General features: G+C 54.6%; 2 protein-coding genes across 6 annotated transcripts in view; one reads left to right on the plus strand and one right to left on the minus strand.

Moving 5' to 3' along the window:
- The first annotated feature begins 608 nt into the window (after positions 1–608).
- On the plus strand, positions 609–6836 carry S1PR3 (sphingosine-1-phosphate receptor 3). Its single transcript, XM_019463789.2, has one exon. It carries the CDS (start codon positions 735–737, stop codon positions 1872–1874), a length of 1140 nt encoding a protein of 379 aa, XP_019319334.1. The 5' UTR covers positions 609–734; the 3' UTR covers positions 1875–6836.
- A 4424-nt stretch (positions 6837–11260) lies between these two features.
- SHC3 (SHC adaptor protein 3) overlaps positions 11261–18296 on the minus strand; it is a 104032-nt gene continuing 96996 nt past the window's right edge. For all 5 annotated transcript variants that reach the window (XM_053907718.1, XM_053907719.1, XM_053907717.1 and 2 more), the window contains one exon: positions 11261–11845. In XM_053907718.1, the coding sequence (XP_053763693.1) occupies positions 11717–11845 (129 nt within the window). In that variant the 3' untranslated portion in view covers positions 11261–11716. The remainder of the gene's footprint in view (positions 11846–18296) is intronic.

Consider the following 18296-nt stretch of genomic DNA (forward strand, 5'->3'; position numbering starts at 1 on the left):
CCTTCCTTCACCCTGGGTGGACGTATAGGCCTACGTCCCGTCTGCCCCCCACCACCACGCCCTGCCGCCCCCAGGGAAGGCCTCTGGTGGCCTCGTGGCCCTGTCTCAGGCCTCGCCTGTGGGCCGTCTGGACCAGACTCTGTCCCCGGCCCTGGTACCTGGAAGGCGTCGCCCCACGTGGCTCCGGGCTCACCAGCGAGGCCTCAGGAGCTGGGTGGGCATGCTCCCGGGCTCCATCCTGTGTTCTTGTTGTCCTGAGATGACCCCGTTTCTCCCCCGGTAACTGGGAATCATGGTTTAGCAGCTCCCGCCTGTGGATGAGGCTGGGTGGCCAGCATCCCACATGCCCGGAGAGTCCCCGACGGACGTTTATTTGGGTCTGTGTCATGTTACAAGAGTGAACGACGGGCGCTCAGGCACCGAGTCTCCTTCCAGGCGGCTGCAGATGGCAAGTCGCTGCCCGTGGCCGCCTCTGCCTCCGGGGAGCCCCGGCCAGTCTCACGCTCCCCGCGTTTTTGGTGCCTTCCTCCGACTCTGCCGCTGCCGCTGCTCCCCCTCTTAATCGCTGGGCGCCCCTCTTTTGTCTCTGCAGGCGCCTGCTCTCCATGCCCTGGCCGGGGTCCCGCCCGGGGCCACCTCCGAAGCCTGAGCCGGGGCGGTTTCTCTGGAAATGGACGTGCCCAGGGCGCCCTCTGGTGGCTCCCGGAGCTGAGCCTCGGTGAGTCCCGGTGGCGATGGCGGCCTCGGTCCTCGCGCCGCGCGCCAGGCCCTCCCCCGGGAACGAGACCCTGCACCAGCACTACAACTACGTGGGCAAGCTGGAGGGCAGGCTGAAGGAGGCCCCCGAGGGCAGCACGCTGACCACCGTGCTGTTCCTGGTCATTTGCAGCTTCATCGTGCTGGAGAACCTCATGGTTTTGATCGCCATCTGGAGAAACAATAAGTTCCACAACCGCATGTACTTCTTCATCGGCAACCTGGCCCTCTGTGACCTGCTGGCTGGCATCGCCTACAAGGTCAACATCCTGATGTCGGGCAAGCGGACGCTGAGCCTGTCCCCGACGGTCTGGTTCCTGCGGGAAGGAAGCATGTTTGTGGCCCTCGGGGCGTCCACCTGCAGCTTGCTGGCCATCGCCATCGAGCGGCACCTGACGATGATCAAGATGCGGCCGTACGACGCCAACAAGAAGCACCGCGTGTTTCTTCTGATCGGGATGTGCTGGCTCATCGCGCTCTCGCTGGGCGCCTTGCCCATCCTGGGCTGGAACTGTGTGCACGACCTCCCCGACTGTTCCACCATCCTGCCCCTCTACTCCAAGAAGTACATCGCGTTCTGTATCAGCATCTTCACGGCCATCCTGGTGACCATCGTCATCCTGTACGCCCGCATCTACTTCCTGGTGAAGTCCAGCAGCCGCAGGGTGGCCAGCCCCCACAACTCGGAGCGCTCCATGGCCCTGCTGCGGACCGTGGTCATCGTGGTGAGCGTGTTCATCGCCTGCTGGTCCCCACTCTTCATCCTCTTCCTCGTCGACGTGGCCTGCAGGGTGAAGGAGTGCGCCGTCCTGTTCAAGGCCCAGTGGTTCATCATGCTGGCCGTGCTCAACTCCGCCATGAACCCCGTCATCTACACGCTGGCCAGCAAGGAGATGCGGCGGGCTTTCTTCCGGCTGGTCTGCACCTGCCTGGTCCGGGGCCGTGGCGCCCACTCCTCGCCCACCCAGCCTGCCCTCGATCCCAGCAGAAGCAAGTCCAGCGGCAGCAACAACAGCAGCCCCTCGCCAAAGAGCAAGGAAGACCCTCCCCAGAGAGTCGCCTCGCCCTGCATCACCGACGGAAACAAAACCCTGCAGAACGGGATTCTCTGCAAGTGAGAGCGCCTGCCTCCAGGAGCAGGGGAGGGGAGCCCCGCTCTGTGGCCGCGGCCGTATCTGTTGCACGCCTCGCCCCTGGGAGTTCCAGAGAGGGGACTCGGGAAGTCCACTCGCCAGTGGCTTGCCCGGCGTGGACGTCCCGTGAGGAGGGGGACCCAAGGACCCGCCAGCGTGTGTCACGGCAGACCGTGCGCTCTGTCCGTCTTGGCTCGTCTTCTGAATGCACCACGCTGCGACAGTATCTGCCACCTTCCCCTGAGCTCCCCTGGCTGCTCCCCGCGGGGCCTGGACAGGGAAGGTCTCGGGCCCCACAACGTGCAGGGTGTTTCTCAGAACGTCATGATGATGTTTGGTAACTTCACTCTACACTGTGAGCAGAGTGGATGCCTGTGTGCTCGTCATTTCTGTGTCACGGAGCACTTGTGTCTCTTACGTCTTCAGATGTGTGGGTCTGAAGGATCCTGGGAGATTGGGCGATCTGGTGATCTCTGGGAGCCGTGTCCCTGTTCCTCTGGGGCTCCTGTGTCCCTGCACATCCAAACCCACATTAACCAAATTCCCTGATTGTTTGGGGTTCCTACAGATCACAGAAGAGCCAGGGGCTTCCAGGAGCCCATCCCCAGACCAACCGAGAAAGGGACCCACGAAGGAGCAGCAGATGACAGACGCCCCCCCCCCCCCCCCCCCGGCCTGAAGCCGGAAACAGTGGTCTGTTTCATGCAATGCAACATTTGTACTGAATTAGGAGAGGTTTACAGGGCTGTGTTGAGTCTCTTTCTCTCTGATCAGAAAAGCTCGGAGGTGGCAGCCCCGTGTTGTCTCACTGGTGTAGCTGGGGAGGTCGGCGGTCTCCACCCTCCCCAAAGCTGACCCTGACAGTGACAGCCAGGAGCGTGTCCGCGTGTGCTCTCCAGGGAAACGTAAGGATACTGTAATCTGCCTTTGCAGCCTGGGCTGACCCTGTGTCCCTGATCGCCGTGTAAAGGGATTACTTAGGAGGTGTTTCCGTGCACGCCCTCCCCAAGGACCCCACCCGCAGGACAAACGTGTGTGCATCTGTAGAGATCTCATAACCATAGAGCTGATGGCTTCTTGGTAAAAACAAAACGAGCAGCCTTTAAAAGGACCCTTACTCGGGCGAGCCCACATCGCAGCCCCTGGGGTTTCTCAGGTTGGCTGGGAATTTCTGGCCGAGTCAAGACTCAGTCTCAACACGTTAACGATTTGCAAGAGAAGCTGGCTCCCTTGTGTCATCTGATGCACATTCCCCACACCGAGGAACGTTCCGGTGGGTCCTGGGTGGTTTCCATGTACTGACCAAAGACTAGCCTCGTTTTTGTTGCTGAGGAGAGAAATTGTACTTGTAAGGAGATGTCTTCGGTGGCGTTTTTGGTGGCTTCTTTACGTCACTGAAAAGGGGCTTCTTTCTGAACTCAGATAGCATTTCTAGAAAAGTGAAGCATTGAGGTACTGGGTTGAGAACACAAAGCCGCATTCCAGAGAGCTGGAGTGTTGGGCATCGGTGCTCGCCGGGTGACGACGTGACTTCAGGACCCGGTGCCCTGGCTCTGAGGGGCGTTGTGGCGGGGGGGGGGGGTCTCCTCTCTGGTGCTAATGTTAGTGACACTCGCTCTACAGTCCCGTCGAGAGAACACGGAACTTTCAAGCAGTCTGAATGAAAAATACGCCAAAAAAGGAACGGTGTTTGCTTGCTGTATGCAGAACGTGATCGGCCATCAAGACCGGTGTGCACGGCCCTCGGCAGCTTGCGGGGGCGCGTTTAGGAGTTGAGACGACAGAGCCTGTGCTAGATCTCACTCGGTTAGTAACCTTCACGGTGTCCCATGTGTTTGTTAAAAAAAACCCAAAAACCAAAAGCCTGCATATAAACTGGTCATCGGGGCGCCTGGGTGGCTCAGTCGGTTCAGCGTCCGACTTCGGCTCGGGTCATGATCTCACAGTTCATGGGTTCAAGACCGGCATCAGGCTCTGTGCTGACAGTGCACAGAGATTCTCTCTCTCCCATTCTCTTTGCCTCTTCCCTCCCTGGCTCTCTCTCTCTCTTTCAAAATAAATAAATAAACTTAAAAAAAAATAAAAAATGAAAAAACAAACCTGTGGCTGGGGGTCAGCGTGGGGGCCCGTGTGCAGGGTGGCCACCTGGTTTCCCACCTGGGGCCACTGTCCCTCCAGGACGGAAACGGCTCTAGGAGCCCGTGCCCTCCCCCGCCCAGTCCCCCCTGGGCAGCTGCCCTGGGTCAGGGTTTGGAGGCGGGTCAACCCTTAACCCTTCCACGGGGAGAAAATCACAGGTCCCGGCAGAGCGTGGCCGACAGACGGGCGTCTGGTTCCGCTCTGTTTGCAGCAGGAGAGAGTAGGTCAGAACCCGTCCTTCGCCCCGCGTCACTCCTGACGAAGGGCCACGTCTAGCGCGTGTGTGTGTGCGTGTGTGCACGTGTGCTTGTGCGTGTGTGTCCGCTCTGTGTTAGGCCCGCAGACGGCCTGACTGGGGATGTTCATGCTGATGTTGGTGGAGAAACCTCACTGCACAAGCGAGGACCACCGCGGCTCCCCTAGAGCGGACGCGGCCAGAGACCCCGTCAGGAAGGCCGACGCCAGACCCCGTGTGCACGCCACACCGTCAGGGGCGCGAGGCTGTGCAGGTGCTGCTGTTGGAAGAGGCACGCGCTCCCTTCGGAGAAGCTCCAGCCCCTCTGCCTCGCGAGGCGACGCAAGACCCCCGCCCACGGGAGAGGCTGGCCTCGCAGCCCTCCGTTGTTCACACCTCGGTGACAGTCACTCCAACGGTGAGCTTCGCGGCAGGCGCTGCTCTCTGCCCCGTGACCTGTGCTGCCCAAGAGGCTGTCCTGGGGGTGGAACCCGGCGCGCTTCATAGAAAACCCCTCACTGAATTAGCAAGTGCGGGCTCTTAAATTGTGTCTGTGAGGACAAAGCCTCACCACCCAAACGTTTTGGCGTCTAAGTCGAAATATCAAAGGGTTTGCTGCACAGAAACGCACACACCTGTCTCCCGAAGATGAAGGCACATTTTCCCATGACCAGTGAAGAAGGGCACCATCGCCAACACGGCCGCGACACCCGGTGCCCCGGGCCACGGCGCTGATGCTCGGGGACGCCACGCGGCCCCTCCGCCTGGCCGCCACAGATGCGGCCAGAAGCCACGTCGCTTCCTGGAGGAGGTTAGAAAGCTCGAGGCTGGTTTGAGAATGCCACTCCTCAGAACCCAAAGGCGATTCTGTCCCAGCATCAAAGCAGAAAGTGGCTCATCGGCGACACGCCCAGGCAGAGACTTTCACGGCAATTCTTTCTGGTTCCGCAAAAGTCAATGGAAAACAAAACACAGGATTCTCAAGTGATATTTATCAATATATATAATTTCCCATCCAAATGCTTTTTAAAAAGTAATAAATATCTTATTATTACACATTGGATTTACACGGAGTTCTTTCCTAATCCTTGGACTTCTAACATCCCATGTTTAATTCTTGTTTAATTCTCAGTGCAAAGAAACATTCACATACTTAAAGTTTTTACAATATTTATTCTGGAACAAGTTTTATTCAAAAGGCAAATGAACACAGAACATTGCACTCGCAGCTGACACACAGTCATTACAGAGAAAGGTAACTCAGCGTTCAAAGACAGAGATGCCCACGTATTCCTGCTTTGTTGACCATTTGGTCGGGTAGACAATTTGGTTGTGGTAAGGATGCCCCGGGTGCGTGGGACACTCAGGACCACGCCTGCACTCTCTGTGTGCACGCTTTGCTACCTACGGCGTCTCAAGGTGAAGCAACGACACAGAAATGTAACCTTGTACGAGGTTTCGTGCCTGGCACTTTCTTCCGTGAGAATGGTTCTCCCAGCTTGGGGAGGAGCCCTGGAGAGTCATTTATTCAGGACATCTGGGGAGGCAGGGGGCCTGAGGGGTGCAGACCCCAGTCCCCAGCGCCCATGCCAACACCAGCCGTGGGGCATGCATGAGAAGGGTGCCCCGCAGGCTCTGAATGTCCCCTGTGACCCTCCCGCCCCACCCGCCTCCAGCTCGCACAGCCTTCAGACCCCCGGGCCCAACCGGGAGCCCCAGCCTCCACTGTCCTGTTGAACCTGGCCACGCCGGCCATCAGGCCCGTCTGACCCTCGTGCCCCGGGTGTGTTTGTTTCCTACCGGATGACAGATTCCCGTCTCTCCCGGGAGCCCAGCACAGAGCCTGCCGCACAGGAACCTGTGCACAGACGGGGCCAAGACGAATGCCCGCCAGCTGTGGGGTGCACAGCTGTGCCCAGGCAGACCGCTCGCCCCCGAGCGCACCTGTCCCTTCCTGCCCGTCGTCTCTGACCTCGGAAAGACACTGCCGGATGCAAGCAGCGCGTAAGACTGGACTTGCTCGTCCCCGATCGCTTCTTCTTCCCTTCAGCCTCCTGCGCTGTCTCCCTCCTTCCTGGTCTTCCCTGCTGGCCTCCCTTCCCTCCTGCCCCTCGGTCACTTCCACAGTGCCCACCCCCGCCCTCCTGTCTGTTCGCGCTCCCCCTTGCACTTGGGTCCCACCTCCTGCAGCATCCAGGACGCTCCTCCACGAGTCTGCAGAGGCCAGGACCTGTCAGCCCCCAAACTCTTCACGTCTGCTTAACTTCCTCCCTGTCCCTGTTGCTTAAAATACCAGAGCCCGGGGAGGGGGGCCGAGGTGCCCGTCCCACCGCCCGCCTGCGCACGCGCACATACACGGGTGTGCATCCGCCGTGATCAGCGCAGGTACGTGCGCGCGCGCAACTGACATTCAGAGTCCTCGTACAAAATCGCAGTTTTTCTGGCTGCTATAAAATGTGCCAGTTTTAAAACTGTGCATTTGTTGCTTGAAAACTTATAAATATTTATAAGCCCCATTATAAATAAATTGTGGCTGGCAGACGGCACTCTATCCGCCAGCAGCGATTGCTCGAGTTCTCGATGCTTATCAATCCTCCACTTTTAAAACTCAGAGCACGGGCTCTGGGATCTAGAACACGAAGTGGTAGGAAAACCTACTCGTAAATCGGAGGGGAGCCCTCAGTAGGGGAGGGCTGGCAGCTCACACCCGATGGTGGTCCACACTCCCTGTTTACCAGAAATACACATTCCTGGGCCCGCGCAGCCCTCCTGGGGTGGGGCCTGGGGCCTCCTCGCTGCCCCTCGTCTCCAGATCTGCTTGGCCCCGAGGACTGTGTGTCTCCGCCTGGGATTCCCGGCCCGGGGAGTGTGCACAGGGCCCGCTTTCCACCTGCGCCCGGCTGGCAGCCAAGCACAGCTGGGTACGTGCTGAGTTGTGTCCACCCTGCCTCCTGCCGCCCCTCACTCTGCCACACCAGGGTGACTGGGCCGATCGTGCCCTCCTCCTCCTCCTCGACTTCCTTCCCTTCCCCACCCCTGGGGCATCGCCGGGAGAAACGACAGCCAGTCAGACCCTCTCGGGGTCTGCGGCTGAAGGGCCCCAAACAGAAACACCTCCTCGTCCCGGAAGGGGCACGAATGCAAACCCAAGCGGGAAGAGCTGTTTGCCATTTCCCATCGGGGGCTGAGCGTTACACACACTGTCAAGGACCCTCATGAGTCCTGCGCTCTGTCCTACGTTCGGCCACTGACTGTCCCCGCGCTGCGGCAAGTCCCCTGGCCCCAGTCCCCCTCACTGAAGAGCCGGGTCTGGAGCTGCAGGATCCTGATCCCATAGCCCTCCCTTGCTTGTGACCCTCGGGGGGCGGGGCACGGCACATCCGGGTTCGTAGCACGTGCCGGCAGAGTGGTTTTTCCGCTTCATCTTTCCCAGGACCATTTTTAAACTTTCACTACACAGCCTGGTATTCTGAGACACGTGACCCAGATTTGTCTGCGACACGCGGTGACCGAAGCGCAGTATTTCCACAATCCCCCTCCCCCCTTCCCCACCGCCACAGAAAGGCGAAGGGGGGGAGCGTGCACGCAGGGGGGCGGGGGGGGGGGGGGGGGGACGCACGCATATGCTACTCCGCCAGCCATAGAGCCCGTCACACGTGTGCACGAAGCATCCCAGGGATCAGCTGTCCTTCCTCTTCACGTATATTCACCACCACCTCCCATCTCATGGCGGGGACACCGCACAGCACTGTGGTGCAGGTGGCACGCGGACCAGCGCTCAGAGAAGCCCCAGCAACCAGTGTGAGGCCTCGTGGCTCTGGGCCGCCGCCCGGGGAGGCCTGGGACCTCGTGGGAACTGCCTCCACCCGGTGACCAATTCCCGGAAATAAGGACCAGGGCCTCAGGTTTCAGGTGTCACTTATGAGAAGGACGCCTCCCCCCACCTCCACCAGGCATCTGATGCCACCTGAAAGGAACTGTCCATCTCAGGAGCCCAGGACGGGCAGGGCCAGCAGACACGCGGCCACAGTGTCCAAGCACAGGGCCCTTTCCGGGGCTGCACTAACTGCCGCCCTGACCCTCCCCCCGCCTCCCGCTGCTGCCCCTCCTTGGAAGTCAGGCCTCCCTCTTCCTCTGCAGGCGGCTTGTCACTTTCTGTCTTCCCTGGAAATTACCCCGGTGCCTTCCTCCCTGCGAGACCCTCAGGACACCGTATGTCCTGCAGCTGGGCCTCTGTCCATCCTTCCACCCCAACAGCCGAGACAGCGATAAGCAATCCTTGTTCAAACGAAACGGGGGGGGGGGGGGGGCAGCAGAGTGGCCAGCGGGTCCTTGGGCCGTCGAGTATAGGAAGCCCAAGAGTGGTGGCCCAGGCACAGGGGTGGGTCGGGAGATGCTCACATGCGTCAGCCATCAGTCCGCTGAGCGCCCAGGGCCTCAGGCATCAGAGCTCAGTGAAACCACTGGCCAGCAGCCCCACAGGGACCCTGTGGGTGCTTCAGAGGGACAAACGAGGATGTCATTTGAAAGTACCGCTGATTCACACACATGGAGGTGTTGGGGGGGGGGGTCTCCAGGGCTGCCGCACCGGTGCGGCATCAGAGGCCCTCCGGGCCTGCCTTGTACACCCAGCACAGCCAGGGGCAGGGGCCCAGCAGGGGGGCGCAGGCCTGGTGCCACCATGCACCCCAGGGGCAGCCAGGCACAGCGCACAGAGAACATACCCGGGGTGCAGAGACCCTGGGACACACAGCCCTGCCCTGGGAGAGGTGCAGGCTGGGAACTGGGCGACGGGGACCCAGGCTGGCCCGGGGAATCCTGAGTCCCAGGCACAGCAGAACCCGGTAACACCAACGGAGCAGGACAGCTCGGCCGGCTGCCCGCCCACTGCGTAGCTTTGAAGGTGGGGTACCCACCCCGCCTCAGTTTCCCCGCCTGTGAATGAGGCCCTTCACATGGCCTTGAAGGGGAGCTGAGATGACATGCTTCACAGGGGAGGGCCAAGGAAGAGAGACTCGAAGGCACCCCTGGGTCTCCAGGTTGCTCCGGTGGCTACGAAGGGGCACGATTTCCCACTGGCACTGTTCCTTTGTAAGCAAACCCTGGAATCTGAGCTTAAAAATACATGTTTTGAATTAATATTGAAACAAGAATTTGATCTCCCGCCAATACTTCTAATTTTCTAAATTGATTCTCATGCAAAGAAAACATGATATATATATATATATATATATACACATATATATATATATATATTGCTTATCACCACTGAGACAGACATTGACTTCACAGCAGAGAGCTCCCGCACCTGCAGATTACCATGTGTCACATCCTCAAGAGGGAAAAGAAAGCAGGTCACGTGTTCAGGGCTTCGGGGTCCCCAACCAGCCCTTCCTACTTTGCCCTGAAACATTAGCATTTGGGAGGTGCCCTTAACACGACACAGTGGGGCACTAAAAAGTCAGTTTACCCATCTTTATATGTGTGGACGCTCCCACACCGGGGTGGGACCTCCGGTACGTCTGCAGGGCTGCAGGCCTCTGGGGTACGGGGCACAGGGCGGTTCCCACCCCCGCCCCGTCTGCGTCGTCACAGGGCAGGAGCCTGAACAATGCCACCCCAACCCCCTTCAGCTCCCACTGCTTCCGAGTGACCTGGGGCAGAGTATCCGCACCGTGACTGAAACCAGAACTGTTCTTTCCAGGAAGAGGCGGATGGTCCTATGTTAGTTCCAATCCACGGCAGAACATTCTAGAAGACTGAAGCCACCATCATCTTGGACCCACTGGACCCTCAAAGGACAAAAACTCCTAAGAAGCCCCACACACATCTGTGGAGCTGCCCGACTCCCCCGCCACCCACAAGCTTCACCCCATCTTCCATCCTGGACACACACACCCCAAGAACAGAAATGGGGTTCATTTAGCATTAGAACTTCACAGATTCACTCAACAGAATTTTTTAAATCCATCCTTAACGCCTCACTCTTGAAGCATCGAATTTATTACCGTCCCACTCTAAGCGCGCGGAAAGTCCTTCTGTTGCTCTGACCCAGGGTGCCTCGCCCCGTGGGGCCGCACGGGACGGGGGCCTGTGCCGTGGCACCAATTAGAAGGGGCCGGCCGACGAATGGATCCTTCTATCTTTTAAAAGACAGCATCTGTTAAAATCACACGGTAACGTCAACACGGGCGTTTTTTAAAAGTTACAGGCACTGTTGACCTCCTGACACCGAATGACCCCGTAAGAAATCCCAGTACTTCAGCTCGAAGGAAGGGGCCGAGACAAAGAGCTCCGTGGGGCACGGGCCCTTTCCACGGAGCAACTGGGAAATCTGCTGCAGAGACAACCAGCCACCTAACCCACCGACCACTCGAGAAGCAGGAAACCTCCGACCGATCCCGCGGGCCCGAGTCACCAACCTCAGGCAAACGTGGGGCAAGAGCCACGGCCACGCACACGTCTCCGGGACGGAGCACACGTGTCAGATCTGCCTTCGACACAGCTCGTACCGGTGCGTTTTTCGCGGTCGGATTCAGGGCAGGGACGGTTTTCTAGCAGCTACTGCGGCGGCCTGCCATCATCGATTGGCTGGAAGGACACAGAAGCCAAGACTTCGCCCCAGCCAGCCCCCCCTCCCCCGACCCCGCCCCACACAGTAACACAGATGGGAGCAATGGAAGAGTTTGCCAGTGAAGATGTTGGTCACCGAGGCTCCTCTGGTGCCACATCCGGCAGTAAGATCTTTGAGACCCTGGACAACTGAGGTCAAGGGGGACGGGATTCCCGTGCTCAGGCACCACCAACACGGCCGGGTTGACAGTTCGGCGGCCCCAGGTGTCAGGTGTGGGAGCCGGGAGCTCACGGTGCAGTGCAGACGGCCCGGGGGGCGACGGGGGGCGTCATCGCGGAGGGAGGGGGCGCCAACACCCCGCGGGGCGGCCCCCGGGACCAGAGCTAGGCCCTTTCGGGTGGCAGCCCGCCTTCTTCTGCGCCGACTCCATATTTTTAAAACCCTCCTGCCTGCTTCTAGTCCCCGTGTTGTGCTTATCGGGTAAAACTGCAGGTCATATCTTCCTAGGGGAATTTCTCAGGAGAACGGGTCGGTTGAATTAAATTTTTTGCCCGGACAACTAGAGTCAAACTGTTTTTTCCATTAAAAACATACAGCACAGAACATTAGTCTTACATCTTTCTTAGTCTTAAAAAATATAAATATAGAGGGCTAATTTGTACAGGATGTATAGGTATGTACACCTTTAATATGCACACGAGAAAATCAGGACAAGTTTATGAAACTTGCACTTTTCGGACACCTTCCTCCTGGGGCATTTGGACAAGGCTCGGAGCCCGTGGGCGGCTGCCCGAGTTTCCATAGCCCCTGTACCCATCTCCCGGGAAGAACCAGGTCTCCTGACCACCGGTGCAGGGTCAGGACGGGGTGGCCGGCCGGTCACAGGGGCTTCTCCACCGGCTGCTGGAGACAGAGCTCGCTTCCAGCAGAGACGATGGGCAGGCTGTTCTCCAGGTGGTGGTTGATGAGGTGGCTGATGCTGTCGAAGACCCTGTCCTTCGTCCGGACCTGGGAGGGACACAGAGGGCAGGATGCATGACCCACGGGCAGAGAAAAGAGAACGCACGTGCTTGGAGCCAGCCCCAGACCACGGGAGCCGGAGCGGCGGCCTCCCTGGGGCCCCCGCGCTCTCTCAGGGACACGTCTTCGAAGTCCCCAGTGATCGTCACTGGCCGGTCATTCAGCCTGTCACCTGCCATGTGCCTTCAGCAACCACCCTGCCCTCTGCTGCCAGCCTTTTCTCTCCTGCTCCTCTCCTGCCCTCGAAAGACCCGTCTGGCCGTCCTGCACTCGCACCCAGAGGGGGTCCACGTAGCCCTTCCGTCTCCCGCACTGGGGGCGAGCCTGTCTGGGACGCAGGGGCGGCACAGCACGCTCCTGGTTTCTTGGTGCAATGCCCGCCTGCCAGCCTCCGAGCAAGTGAACTCTGGGGGTGGGGTGGGGGTGTGGGGGAGGGTCACCACTTCCCGCTGCTCACCGGGCCTGCGCCTTGGTCCCTGAGCTGCTACACTCCCAGTGTAGACCACACTTGAAGAAGGCAGAGGACGCCTGGCCAGAAACAGTCTCCCGGCTGCTGTGGACACAGCCCCCGTGGCCTCCTTTGAGGGGATGGGAGACAGGCCAGGGAGAAGGTGCCTGGCTACACCTGATGGCCCTCCAGCCCTTAGATGGTCCTCATGATGGCTTTTGGACGCCCTGGGTGTCTGACCTCTCTCTCCAGCCTTATTTCTGGAGATCCCCCCTTCCCTGGGCCACAGCTCTCCCCCACCTGTCTCTCAGGGACTCTGAGGGCACATCTAGTTTCTTCCTCCTTACCTGTCCCGTATTCTCTCCTTTCCTCTAATCCCATCCTCACCCCTGATGTGGCCACTCTTGTCTCTCCCTTCCACCAACCTACCAATGGGATGTCCTATTCTGAACCTTCAGCCTTGATCTCATTCTCACCCCAAATCTATAGTCCAGGTGTGCCCATTAAAGCCCCCCCCCACCCCGGCCATCTGCTCTAGGATCTACAAGATAGCAGCCACAGGCAACAGTAGAAACTTAGAAATGAGGGTTCTCTGTTCTCCTGGGGTCCCACACTGAGGTAGGCCCCCTTCCCCACAGGTGTCTGTAAGCATGGAGGGACAGGGACCCACTGGGCCATGGGGTTCCTGACCCTTGGGCACTGAGCCTCACCAAGGATGTGACCCAATGGGCACATTAGGAAAGGAATCTCTTTGCAAGAAATTTTGGCATCTTTTCATCAAGGCTGTTTAATCCTCCTGAGTTCTGTAGAATCCCCACCCCAGAAAGACCCTGAGGTGACATGGGCAGGCCCCTTTCTGGGAGGTGAGGGGCACCCAGGACTCAGCCTGAGACTACTGTTGGCTGCTGCCTTGACGCTGACTTCTTATTCCCACTTCTTAGTGATGAACACTCATCGAAGTTCTGGGGCAGCAGGGGTGAATGAAAGAGGGTTTATGACAGGGCAGTGTCTGGGATAGCAGTCTTAGCATGGACTCACGTCCAAATCACCAGACAGTGTTCAGTAACCCCGTGCCCAGGCCAACCCCACCAGGAGCTTGGGGTGGGGCTCGGCCAACCGGCGTGTCTCTCGATCCCCCCCCATGATTCCAACATATTGCCCAAGCTGCCCCCTGGTGGGCATCTTTGGGGTATGAAGGCTGGGCCACAATGAACACACACATACAAACAAAACCATGAAGAGTCATATGATATAAATTTAGTGCCTAAATAGGCCAGTTCACTCCATTCACATCAATGCTTGCTGAAACTCCAGTCTGGCTTCTTCCCAGAGAACCTGCAGTCCACAGAGCTATCTGTATGGACCCACTTGCTATGTGGGTCAGAAAAGAAGAAAGAGCTGAAATCAGTATTCTAAGCTTTTACCTTAGGAAACTAGAAAAAAGAACAAATTAAATCCACAGGAAGCATAAGGAAAGAAATAATGAAAAAATTAGAGCAGAAACCAATGACATTAGAAACAGGAAATCAATACAGAAATCAATGATCCCCAAAGCTGGTCCTTCAAAAAGATACATAACAATTGATAAGCCTCTACCCAGGCTAAGAAAAAAAATGAGAGAAGACACTTACTAATATCGGAAATGAAAGAAGGGTCATCACTACAGATCTCATGGAATTTAAAAGGATAATGAAGGAATACTATAAATAACTCTATGCCCACAAATTTGATAACTCCTTAAAAACGGATCCATTTCTTGAAAGACACAGCTTCACAAAACTCTTACAAGAAGAAATAGATGGTTTGAATAAACCTGTGGCTATTTAAAAATTGAATCAATAGTGAATAATCTGCCAACATAGAAAGCACCAGGCCCAGATAGGTTCACTGGTGAACTCTACCAAACACTTAAAGACAAAATTTACCAAGTCCCCACAATCTCATTCAGAAGACAGAAGCAGAAATAATATCACTTAACTCACTCTATGAGGCTAGTACGACTCTAACATCAAAAGCAAACAAAGACGTTACAGGAAAAGAAAACTACAGACCAGCACCTCTTATGAACACACATGCAAAAATCCTCAACAAAACACTAACGGATTGAATCCAACAATGTATAAGAAGAACTATACACCATGACCAAGGGGGATTTATCCTGGGTCTGCAAGGCTGCTTCCCCATTCAGAAATCAACACAATCCATCACACCATTAGGGTGAAGACAAAAACTCCATGATCTTATCAATGGAAACAGAAAATTCAACCAATTCTTGGTAAAAGCTCTCAGTAAACTAGGAATATGGGTGAAACTTCCTCCACTTGATAAAGACATCCACAAAAATCCTACCACTAACATCCTACTTAATGATCAGAAACTTGAACAAGGCCAGGATGTCCCGCCTCACACTCCTCAACACCATCATGGAAGTCCTCGTTAATGCAGTAAGACAAAAAAGGAAATAAAAGGCAAAGACAGCATTTTCAGTGAACGATGCTGCAGCACTGGGATGTCCACATATATTTTACAGAAAGCCTAGATCAGAACTTACACCCTTCAAAAAATTAACTCAGAATGGATCACAGACTTAAATGTAAAATGCAGAATTATTAAACTTTTAAAAGAAAACACAGGGAGAACTTTAGCGACCATGGGTTTGGTGATGACTTTCTAGATAAGACATCAAAGGCCTGATTCGTGAATGAAAGAAACGATAAGCTGGACATCAAGATTAAAAACGTCCGATCCACAAGTGACACCTTCAAGACAGTGAGAAGAGCAGCCACGGACTGGGAGAAGGTATTTGCAAAAGACACATCTGGTAATGAACCGGTCTCTGAAATATACAAACAGCTCTTAATACCAACATTAAGAAAACCACATTTTAAAAATGGGGCAAAGACCTTAACAAACACCTCAGCAAAGAGGATGCACAGGTGGCAAACAAGTACGTGAAAAGATGCCCTACAGCACAAGTCATCAGGGAAACACAAGTTACAACACTGAGATGCCACCACACACCTATCAGAATGGCCAAAATCCACAACACCGACAACTGCCAATGCTGGTGAGGATGTGTGCAATGAGAACTCTCGTCACTGCTGGTGGATTGAAAAACGGGACAGATAGTTTAGAAGATAGTTTGGTGGTTCCTTTTCTTTTTAATGTTTGTTTATTTTGAGAGAGAGAGAGGGATAGAGAGTGAGCAGGGAGGAGCAAAGAGAGAGGAGAGAGAGAGAATCCCAAGCACACTCCACACTGTCAGCATGGAGCCCGATGAGAGGCTCGAACCTGAACCCTGAGATCACAACCTGAGCCGAAACCAAGAGTTGGATGCTTAATCGACTGAGCTATGCAGGTCTTGTAAAACTAAACACATGTGATGAAGGAGGTGCTGGTAGCTGAGGTTTGGGGGCAGGGCGAGCTGCAGGAAGGAATCCATGGGGCAGTTGGGCAAGGGGGTGGGGGCCGTACCTTCTGCTTTAGGTATTGTGGGTTCAAGTTGTCTAGGGAACATTTAAATTAGGTGCCCAGTAGTCAGAAATACCATTTAGAGATATTGTACGTTAACAAGTATACTCAACCAATGACAGAATGATTACATCCGTCCCCTTCCAAAAGGTCACACTAGCTGTGGCAAAACCATCAGACAAGATAGTTCCTGATTAAAATCTGGTTCCATTGGAACGGGTTGCACACTCAGACCTGCTGCTCTTTAATGTCTCAGCTTGGGCTGGATCCACTGGCGGACCCTCCACTCCCAGAGGCTCAAGCCCAAATACAACCTAACCCAAGCGGGATGTAGACCCACCCACCCACATTGCTTGGCCTCTCCCAGGTTTGAAATTAACGTGAGGCTCAGGTCCTTCTTAGACCCAACGGACACAGTGCCAGGTTCACATCAGCCCTCTGGGGCTGCAACACCAAGAGTCAGGCTTGGGACTGTGAGTGCCAGCTGCTTACATCCTTCCAATCAACACCTTGCCCACATGGGCACTCCTTTTCCCCAACAGCAGGAGGAAAATTTAGAGACTCACAAATAACCTAACGTCCCACCTGAAGACACTAAAAACCCTGAACTGACCAGGAGAAAGGACAGCATAAAGATTAAAGCAGAGATAAAATAGAGAATGGGAAAATAATAGAGAAAATCAATGAAACCAAAAGCAGCTTCTTTGAAAAGACCAACACAACAAATTTGACGAAGTTGGAGGACTCACACTTCTGGATTTCAAAACTAATTACAAAGCTACAGTAATCAAAACAGTGTGGTACTGATATAAAGACAGGCATATAAGGCAGTGGAAAAGAACAGAGGGCCTAGAAATGAGCCCCTGCATATGTGGTCAAGTGATTTTTGACTAGGGTGCTATGACCATTCAACAGGAAAGGGACAATTTTTTCAACAAATGCTGCTGGGGAAACTGGGTGTCCACATACAAAAGAATAGAGTGCCTGTAGCTGATGCCACATACAAAAATTAACTCAAAATGGATCCAAGATCTCAATGTAAGGCCTAAAATTCTTAGAAGAAAACTCAGGGCAAAAGCTTCGAGGCACTGAATCTGCAATGGTTTCTTGGGTATGGTACCAAATTCCCAGGCAACAAAAGAAAAACCAGACAATTTGGATGTCATGAAAATTGTAAAGTTTTGTGCATGAAAGACACTATCAACAGAGTAAAAAAGCAACCTACAGGATGGGGGGGATAAATTTGGAATTTGTGTATCTAATAAGTGATGAATATCCAGAATATATAAAGTACTCTTAAAACTCAATAATAAAAAATAGACAACCTGATTCAAAAATGGGCAAAGAACTTGAACTGCCATTTCCTCAAAGACGACACATAAATGACCATGTGACCAAATGACATGGCCAATAAGTACATGAAAAGATGCTCCACAACCCTCATCATCAGAGAAATGCAAATTGAGATACCACCTCACGCTCATGAGAATGACCACCATCCCCAAACCAGAAAATAGCAGGTGTTGACCAGGAGGAAGAGACATTAGAGCCCTTGTGCACTATTGGCAGGAATGTGAAATAGTGCAGCCGCTGTGGGCTGTGTGATGGCTTCTCAAAAACATTTTGTTAATGAATTCTCATATGACTCAGCAATTCCCCTTCTAGACGTGTACCCAAGAAACTCAAAGGAGGGTCTCAAAGAGATACCTGTGCATTGTATTAAAAGCAGCGTTTCCTGCAATAGTTAAAATGTGGAAGCAACAAGTCCATCCACACATGAATGGATGGGCAAAATATGGTCTATCCACACAATGGAATATTGTGCAGCCTTAGGAAGGAAGGAGATCCTGACACGTGCTCCAGCGTGGATGAACCCTAAGGACAGCATGAAACAGGCCAGTCACAGAAGGACAAATGCGCTGTGACTCCGCTTACATGACGTCCGTAGAGGAGTCAAATTCATAGAGACAGAAAGTGGAATGGTGGATGCCAGGGGCTGGGGGTGGAGGGGACAGGGAATTATTTAATGGGGACAGAGTTTCAGATTTGCAAGACAAAAAGAGTTCTGGGGATGGATATTGGTTGTACAACTACACACACACCACCCACACCACTGAACTGTACCCTTACAGCTGGCTTAGATGGTAAATTTTATGTTCTGTGTATTTTACCACAACAAAAAAAAAAAATGAAGAAAAAGAAGAAAAACATGGACAAAGGATTCGAACAGACGTTAGTCCAAAGAAGTAAACAGCCAATAAGTATCTAAAGAGATGCTTGACCTTATTAGTCACGAGGGAAATGCAAATCAAAATCACAGTGGTCTGTCACTGCCCGCCCACACGGATGGCCAGAATCCAAACGCCAGATAATAACAAGGGTGGGAGACGGCACGGAGAAATCGGGGCCCTCGCACACTGTTAGTTGGAATGTAAAATGGTGCGGCTGCTTTGAAAAAAAACTGTGTGACGGTCCCTCGGGTGGCAGATTACAGAGCCACCACACGACCTAACAAATCCA

Source organism: Panthera pardus, unplaced genomic scaffold, assembly GCF_024362965.1.
Source record: "Panthera pardus isolate Hobbes unplaced genomic scaffold, ASM2436296v1 HiC_scaffold_20, whole genome shotgun sequence".
In the NCBI taxonomy this organism is placed as follows: Eukaryota; Metazoa; Chordata; class Mammalia; order Carnivora; family Felidae; genus Panthera; species Panthera pardus.

Bases quoted from the DNA above. Each gene is read 5' to 3' on its own strand.
- S1PR3 (XM_019463789.2), top strand. From the start codon at position 735: ATGGCGGCCTCGGTCCTCGCGCCGCGCGCCAGGCCCTCCCCCGGGAAC.